A 9,283-nucleotide genomic window follows, 5' to 3' on the forward strand; every position below is an offset into this window, starting at 1 on the left:
CAGGCACCTGATTTTTGCGCAGTGGTTAAGAGATCTGGCACAAGCACGTCAAGAGCTGGATCCAAAGTCTACTACTCATGAGTTCTGTGTACCTGGAAGAGTGACTTTACCTCTCTGTCTAGGTTTCCTCATCTATAAAATAGGGTAACGGTAGAACATAGCTAACAGCAATATTCGGAGGGTTAAATAAAACTGAGTAAGATGATATATATTAAGCATCTCAGTTAATTAAGCATGAATGACCATAGTGCCTGGCACACAGTAAGGGCTCAATAATGACAAGTGTTATATTAGCATCTCTCATGTATTTGTCTCTCTCTCACAGGAGTTCTGGGAAGCCCTAGTTAATGAGTTTTGCCCTCGAGCATGCAGCACAAGTCCTTATCTTCAGTGCACAGCACTCAGCAGACATTTTAAAAACTAAATAATCAGTGGGTTACTTCTCCCAGGAATGTACACATCTCGAGATACAGATTCTTAACGATAACTGAAAACTAGCGTGTGCTCAAGTATTTGTGGGTGAACAAATGGAGGAACATTGACTTGAGCAGCAGGGCTACTTTAGGACCTCATCCTGTCTCACAGCCTCAAGTGAGACACCCAGAATTAAGATGCATGAGACCCCCGTCACGCCCGCATGCTGCTGCCCCGTGTGTGGTCTTACAGAAAGGCAAAGAGTTGTTACTGAGAGACATGGTGCCAGTTAGTACAGGGACCATTTGGATCCTCAAGTGCGAAACTCCCTGCCTCGTCACCTGCTATGAAGCTGTTTAAGGGAAGAATCATGCCCCATACGGCCTGTACTCCTCATTGCTCCTGGCTAAGTGATGGCACACAGGCCTGGTGGAAACATCTGTTTGACCTATACTCTCTATACAGCTCCTTCTTATAGCTTTTTATTGTAAACCCATTGATTCCCCAAGAAAGTCAGGATGCCAAATGAGGGGAGGTAGGAAGAGAAATACAAAATATAAAACCGGTTAAGAAATGATTAAAGAAACAAACCTATCACAAACAAGGAGACTGGCAAGTGAAACGATAACCCCCAAGTTTGTTGATTTAGAAGTCCAACAGACTACTGCCATCTTTAATGGACACCGGAGTCTGCCCTTCTCCCCGTGTCAGGACAGAACGCCGGACGGAGAGAGAAAGACATAAAAGACAGAGACATCACCTGAGTCGACAAAGGCTTTCACAGGATGTCCATTCACTTTGCAGTTTATATAAAGCATCACTACTTGGCCAAAACTTTCCGGAGCCTCTTCCATAGCTATTGTCATGTTTTCCTCAATGTTCTGTTGCCTGTAACAAACCCAAACCAGGTATGCTGAAAGCATTGTTTCCGCAGAAAGAAATGTTTCAGAGGCACCACGTTAAAAACAGATATGTGTGTATCTTTTGCCCCAACTACGGCAGCCGAGCCATGAAAATGGAAATGGTGCTCTAGCCTGCCATCGAGGTTTAGCAGGAGGCAGGGAGACGCACAGAAACCTGAAAGCATACGAATTACCCTCTTGTAAAACGACCACATCCGTTCTCTTCACAAACTCAGAAACGAGGAAATAAACTTCTGGAAAATAGGGTCACGATGCTTTTTCTCCTGTAGAATGTTAGAATCTCAAGAATGCTTCTGTTTTAACTGGTGTACTGGGTGCCTGGGTACATTGCTTCTGTGCAGTGCATTAAAATTGTTTGACGGGGAAGGGGGAGGGTGAAGTGGGTAAAGGAAATCAAATATATGTATGGTAGCGGAAGGAAACTGGTCTTTGGGTGGTAAACACACAATAGAATGTACAGATGTCAAATTATAATGTACACCTGAAAATTATATAATTGTATGAATCAATGTTACCCCAAATAAACTTAAAAAAAGAAAAAAAAATTGTTTGAAAATATGATATGCAGATATTTCAACTGCTTGTTTTGCATCTGCTGCTTAACTTGGAAAAAACTCTCAAGATTGAATTTTCTAATCTGTAAAATATGGACAATTCCTCGTACAGAATTGCTGAAAAGTATAAAGCATCTATTACATAATGCCAGCATAAGAGCAAATGTTCAAAAAATGTCCATCTACCTACTAGCTATCAGAAAACTACACACACACACACATCACCGTTCACCTGGTTCATCAAGTCGTTTCTTCAAAAACTGAACATATTCTAATTCTTATATGAAAAAAGCACGTAAAAGGGAATCTCAGCTTACTTTAACATCTCATATCTTCATTCCCAACCTCCTTTCAAAACCATAATCGAAACTACTAATATTACTGGAAATTAGGCCAAGAGCTGGACCACTTATCTGAAGGCTGAGACAATACAGAACAGGGTCCGTTGTTTAGATAAATTACATTGTAAACCAGGGCAAGCAAACTACAGCCTACTGTTTGTGTAAACAAACTTTTATGGAAACACAATCGCATCATTAATTTACAAACTGGTATTATCTATGGCTGTTTTGTACTGCGCTGGCAGAACTGAGTACCAGTGACAAGAGACAGTGGGGCCTGCAAAGCCTAAAATATTTACTATCTGGTCCTTAATGGAAAAAGTTTGCTGATCTATGCTCTAAACTATAGCCTGCCCTTTTTATAGTAATGCTCTACCTTAATTGAATTGATGAATTTTATTGGTCATTCTGTAATAAAATATTAAATTTCTCAGAAAGTCTAAGGCACATTCATTTAATATAGTTCGGCAAATATGCAAGCTATTATACCTCGGTGTACATATACCCTGTGTAATCACTGGTACAGCATATCAAATAAAACTTTAATAGGCATCTGATATAATTATACGGCTTTTCTCCTATGCCATATTATTTAGAAATAACCCAAAATTAGTTGTGCACTCCTGAACTTGCACTGACTCCAACCAAGGTGAGTTTCAGCAAAAAATCCTGAGAGAATACCAGTTACTTTGGCTATTCTGGGCTTTGTATACAGAGAGTCCCTTTACAGATACAAGGTTTTCTCCTTTAAAAGAATGTGTGCATTACCTCATTTCCTTTACCTCACCCCTGGGAAAAACGGCCATATGGCTACGCCTCATTTCACTTCCACCCTTCCGAGAGCTTAGTGCCATTGCTTGGCTGTGATGCCTCCCCACACCCCCTCCCCTCCTGCTTCTTGGGTTGAACGCAATTATTCTTGAGAATTATGTCAGGTTCCCTTATAGCTGCAATGTGGTCTAGTTCCGAGAACATAAATATCTTCCTATTTCTCTGGGTAGATTTAATTAGATGTTTCTCAAAGATATTCATTAGTTCTGATACAATTAATGAGAATGCTTAATCAACAAGAACACAAGTGCATTGCCTTAGAGCTGTCAAGTGATTCTGGAATACAATTTATATTTATTTGATTTCAAATGTAGCCAGGGAAATAAAAAAACCATTATGTGACTTCCAAGTAGACAGTATAATATAACAACCAACTCAGGCTTCATTTAAGTAACCAAAGACAATGATAAAGCCCCTATAAGTACTACTGTCACATTTATGTTCTTCTTAGTTACACTGAAGCCTTCACAATTAGCAACAAAACCTGAATCAGGGGTGGGGGGGCGGGGCCGGAGGGAGCAGCCATTCTTTTATTCAAAGGACTGATTGAACACTGTCTTGTGACTAGTAATGTGACCAGGGTTAGCATCAGCATCATGGCACCTGCTTGGGCCCCACCCCTTAAGATTCTGATTCAGCAGATTTGGGAGTAGAGCCCAAGCACCTGCACTGTTAAAAGCTTCTTACGTGATATTAATGCAGCCCCACGTGAGAACCACGACATTAAAGAACTGGAGCTGGAAATGTGTCTGGCAGTTGTTTAGCCACTAAGGCCAGAACAAGAACTGCGGAAGGAAAAATATTTAGGACTACGAGATTCCATCTGTACAGAGCTCTCTCTCCTAATCCAATCATGTTCAAGCCCCGGATTTTACTCAGGGCTCAGGCATCATGTCTCAGGAAAGACATTCTATCAGCCTGTGTAGGCAGCCTAGTAGTTTCACCAAACTGCGGCTTCTGCTCAGTCCTGGGATCATCTACCCGGAGGTGCTTTAATGATGCACTGTGGGCTAGTCAGAGGGTCTTTATTAAAATTTTAGAAGAGAAAGTCATTAAGTTAGGCACCTGGTACCTCTGTAATGTTGGAATTAAAATGGGAGGAAAATGGAAGACAAACCAAAGAGATTGAAGTTACTATCTCAAAATGCAAAATAAGGAATCTACCTCAGAACAGATACCCAACTAATACAAGATGACTTGTAGTTAGAGAAATCCAGACTCTCCAACTCTTGCTCTTGAGGCTAAGGCATCATTACCTTATATCTTCTTCTATTTTTGCCTGAGCTTCAAGATCAAACGGGTCAGCAGAAAAGAGACGAATCCTTTCTTGCTCTCTCCTGGCTCGGTCCTGCTGCTGCTCCACAAGGACCCTAGAAAATTTCTCTACAAAAATAAGGGGGGAAATCTTAAGTACCATCAGATTTCATGCTTTACTACTACTTTTCCACATCAAACAACTTCTCAAAATACAACTGTAAGAGATGTAGAAAGGATGCGTAAAAATTAAATACGCAATTATATTTACTTTCTATTCTTTGAGGCGACTTCTTTTTCACCTAAATTCAGTGTAAAGAAATAAAGCATTTGCAAAAATCACTTAGTCTTACAGGAAGTTATCCATCATATTGTTTCTACTCAGAAATAACGACTTTTCAATTTAAATCGGTGGGGAATGACATCTGTGTGGCAGATAAGTGACCCCACTTCTCCCCTCCCCACTGCCCTTATTCTACTACTGAAAAATAAGAGTATTACAAACCCCTTTTTCCTCTTCTAGTTTCATTTCCATTATAATACTCTCCGCCTTAAAGCAGATAAATTAAATGCAAACTATTGATAGCCTATCTATATTACCCCATAGGTAATAAGGCAGGAAAATTAGTAAAGAGAAAACACTGCTTGCTATAAGATATTATTACAAGAACCACCTTTATTTTTCTATTTCTTAAATGGGGGCGCATTTAAATGTGTAATTGGTCTTTGGCAATTACATATGATGCATAAGAAATCAAGGAAAACAAGATAATGGTCATATGAACTAATACACACAATATGGATGAATCTAAAAAATATTAAGTTGGGTGAAACAAGCCAGACACGAGAGGACACACTGTATGATTCCATTTACATGAAGCTCGAAAATAAGCAAAACTAATCTAATGATTATCACACTAGTGGTAGCCTACAAGGGGAGAAAACTAACTATAAGTGAAAATAATGGAACATTCTGGAGTGAGAGAAATGTTCTCTTGATTGGGGCACCGATTACATGAGTTTGCCAAAACTCAATGAACTGTATACTTAAAATCTGTATATTTCTCTGTAGGTAAATATTACTTCAATTAAAAAATAGTTATTGAGGAATGAGTTAAGTGTCTACTATGTTTTAAAATTTAATCAGTATAGTTTCATAAACTGAAGAGTAAAACTGGAGAAATTTACAGAGAAAACTTTATTCATAAAGACTAAAAATAAATGTTCTGTTAAATAAAAGAATGGCTCAAATATGGCTCTATATAAGCTGTTGGTAAGAACCCTGCTACATTTTAAACCTGGGGTCGATGAGTAAATAGGAGGGTCCATTTTGCTACACAGACTGATGGTACTGGGCCTGTTTCCTGTAACTAAAAGGCATCAGTTGATTTATTGGTGCTCTAATTAAAGGTCTAATTAAACGGGTTAAAATATCAGCACCCGGGTTATGTGCTATTAAAAATTAGGGGAAAAAATGCTAATGGAAGGGGTTGGTCTAACTGGATTTCAGAACTCCTTGAGGCCCTAAAATTCTGTCTCTGCTGCCAATGAACTCAGCCTTTGACCTTAGCACTAATTTACCTCTCACGGATCAACTGATATGTTCAACAAATCATGTGACACAGTGGGTTGAACACACTAGTTGCTTGAGTGTCTCCACATTTGCCGCGACACAGCACTTCACCTCAGGTCAGCTTGGTGGCCTTCCGGACTGATAAGCTTACCGAGATCACCGCTGAGCAGAGCGTCCGCTAGGGGCGGGTTGCGTTCCTTCAGCAAGGACAGCTCATGGGGGTTGGCCAGCAACATGTCTCGGAGCAAGGCTGGATTGTCCAAGCCCTGAGGAGATGAAGCTATTTCTCCGGGAGATGAGTGGGACTGCTGTGCTCCTGGTGGCTGCCGCTGCCGGGAGCTCGATGTGCCAGGCACAGCTATACTACGAAAGTCTATTCGGGGTAAGTCTGTTGGGGAAAACCGATTCAGTTTACTTCAAATGACTCCATAAAAACAAGCATTTGAAGGAAACAGCAGAACATTTGCTCAGACATGGTATGTAATAATAGCTAAGAGGTAATCGTAGACATTCTAATGCCCTCTCCCCTGCCCCTTCTCATGCTGACTTTGGGTATAGATTGCAGTCTGAATGAACAGGTAGGAAAGAATAGAAAAGCAGGGTGTGGGGAGCACAGATAATGGTAGCAACCTCCAATTTTTGGTTTATAAAATATCCTAAAATAGATGTTTTAATTTATTTTTGTTTTTAAAAAATTAAAGCTAGTCTCAATAAATATAACTGCATAAATCTGGATGTGGTTCTTTAAAAAAATCCTGGTCTGCTCTGATATATGCTTCAAAGAGTCCTGACACCTTAGGTAAAGAATACTATACATATCAAGTGAACAGCATAAATGTTAGATGTTGAGTTCTACAAGTCTGTGTGCTACACACATCAGTTCTTTGAATTTACACTTTCTTCTGGGCATCACTGCTGACTTCTCGCACCCGGGGAGCTAGCAGGTGTGACCATTTCACAGGAGAGGAAAACAGAACAGGAACCTGCATGGGTCCTCAGTGCTGAGCACACCTGAGGACGACAGGCTGAGAGGCTACAACTCGCAGGTTCTATACTCCAGGCTGAGCTGACCTTACTAAAATGAATGTAAAATGAAAAGGAGCTTTACACAGAGGACCCAAATATTATACGATGCCATTTATATGAAATGTCCAGATAGGAAAATACACAGAGACAGAGAGTAGACTGATGGTTGCAAGGAGGCTTGGGGGCAGATGGGGAGTGACTGCAAATGGGCACAGGGTTTCTTAAGGTGACGAAATGTGCTAAAGTTGATTGCAGTGATGGTTGCACAACTCTAAATATACTAAGAATCATTGATTCGTATCCTTTAAATGAGTGGATTGCATGGTATGTGAATGATCTCAATAAAGCTGTTACTTAAAAAAGAGTTTTGTTTTTTAAAAAGGAAAAAGAAAAGAATAGAAAAGTAGAGCCAGAATGAGGGCTAGGACTAAGTACATTCCCATTTCTTAAATCTCAGAATGTATCTGATGGTCACACTTGTCCCAAGTCTGGGGCTATCCTGAAGCCATCTGGACCCCATAGAAAAGAAAGGAACGCTTCAACTCGGGCATAAGGTTTCTACGCTCAGCATGGGTTCAAGTAGTCACTTTCTTCAAACAGACCCCAGCTGGAAGCTAGGCAGTGTGAGTGTGTGAGTGTGAGTGTGAGTGTGTGTGTGTGCACGAGCGTACATGTATAAACTTCCAACTAACGAAAAGGTGAAGTGACTGGCATGATCTTTGTGAGGCAATCACTACCGACTAGCAAACATACGTGAGAAGGCCTTTTTTGCGGGTTGAAAAATGTCATCTCCAACCCTGTTATCCTTATTTTGAGAGTCCGTTCATGTCAAAATAATTCTGAATACTTGTTTACCTTATAGACCCGATCCCATCCTACCCTCACCTACTGGATCTCTTGTCCATATGGGACAGTACGGAAATAAAAAAAAAAAAAAGAACAGTAAGTCTCCAGAACTAACATTCTCACCGAATTAATCAAAGGAAGATTTGGGTTTTACTGAGTGGCATATCTGAACTTCTATACTCTTTCTAAAGTTTAACAGTAGCCCCAAGGGAGTAATGTAATCCTAATCTGGGAGGAACAGTGCTTGACGACCTCGTATAGCCCCAGTTTCAGGCTAAATGGAAGCACTGTGTTCTAACCCGCAGTCTGTCACCACCTGGACATCTATCAGCAGTTACCATAAATTTTAAAACCAAGTGACCTAGAGACTAAACACTTTAAAGAAATCTACGAGGATATGGCAGGGACTGGAAAACAATGAACACATTTCATCAAGTAGTTCCACATCAGAATCCTATAAACTTTCGTAGGTCATAAACCTGAGTATCTTAAAAAGCTATGGACCTTGCCCCAGCAAATGCCCACGTGCCCACCCACACGCACTTCTGCTTCTTACTCGGGGACACAGAACCCTCCTAAACCCCAAGGTGCAAATTCCAGATTATGAAAACCTACTCTGGATGGAGCGTCTAAGACAAATAATCGTTTCTCTTTACATAATCAACAAAGCTGGTGAGAAAGAACCATCCAGCTGCTAATGTTCACAAAACTCAGTGTAATGGAAAAAGCACCAAGTTTGAAGTCTTATACCTTCATTAGATATGTAACTTGGAAGGCATTATTTAAAATCAGAGTTTCGTCTGTCAATGATAATAAATTAAGAGGAGGAGTCTCTTCCCTTATATTTGAGTTAAGAGATCATGTGAAATGTGGCTCCAGGTGCCTGGCTGATCGTAAAATGCTCCACAAAGGCCTGCCACTGAATTCCAGTAGCAAAGTCCGTCAGAAATCAGGCACATGTAGCCTCTCTCAAGTCCTTCCCGAAGATGAAATCGTCATTGATAACCACAGAAGCTGGCACCTACTGAGGGCCTGCTCTGTGCTGAAGGTTTCACAGGCTTTATTCTCACGTTAACTCTAGGAGTTGGGTTAGTTATAGTACCTTATGGATGAGGAAACTGACTCACAAAAGTTAACTTGCCCAAGGTTACACAACAAGCAAGGGGCAGAGTCAAGATCTGTATCTTGGTAGTCTGAATCTAAAGCTAATCCAAAACTCTGAACCACTATGCTGTGCTGTACTGTACTGATGCTTGTGTCAGGGGACACCAAACCATGCTGAGATGTCTTACTTGGAAAATGCACTGGAGGTCGAGGGTCTGCATTCTCCTTCTGTCGTAAAATCACAACGTCTCCATCTTTCAAGCCGTAAGAAGCCAGTGATCTGTGGTTGTCTGTGAGAGGTCTTTCAGCATAGACAATCTACAACCAGAAAAAGAGTCAACAGAACGAAGGACTGAGAAGTGACATGGCGCAAAGCAGAAAGACTAGTTTTTCTCTCCATTGCATGATGTCATTCCT

General features: G+C 40.7%; 1 protein-coding gene across 2 annotated transcripts in view; it reads right to left on the reverse strand.

Annotated features, from left to right (window-relative positions):
- DDI2 (DNA damage inducible 1 homolog 2) overlaps positions 1-9,283 on the reverse strand; it is a 31,810-nt gene that overhangs the window by 15,047 nt on the left and 7,480 nt on the right. For both annotated transcript variants that reach the window (XM_006914331.2, XM_015591330.2), the window contains exons 2-5: positions 9,055-9,184; positions 6,042-6,278; positions 4,320-4,446; positions 1,175-1,302 (exon numbers count right to left, since the gene is read on the reverse strand). In XM_006914331.2, the coding sequence (XP_006914393.1) occupies positions 1,175-1,302; positions 4,320-4,446; positions 6,042-6,278; positions 9,055-9,184 (622 nt within the window). The remainder of the gene's footprint in view (positions 1-1,174; positions 1,303-4,319; positions 4,447-6,041; positions 6,279-9,054; positions 9,185-9,283) is intronic.

Source organism: Pteropus alecto, unplaced genomic scaffold, assembly GCF_000325575.1.
Source record: "Pteropus alecto unplaced genomic scaffold, ASM32557v1 scaffold125, whole genome shotgun sequence".
In the NCBI taxonomy this organism is placed as follows: Eukaryota; Metazoa; Chordata; class Mammalia; order Chiroptera; family Pteropodidae; genus Pteropus; species Pteropus alecto.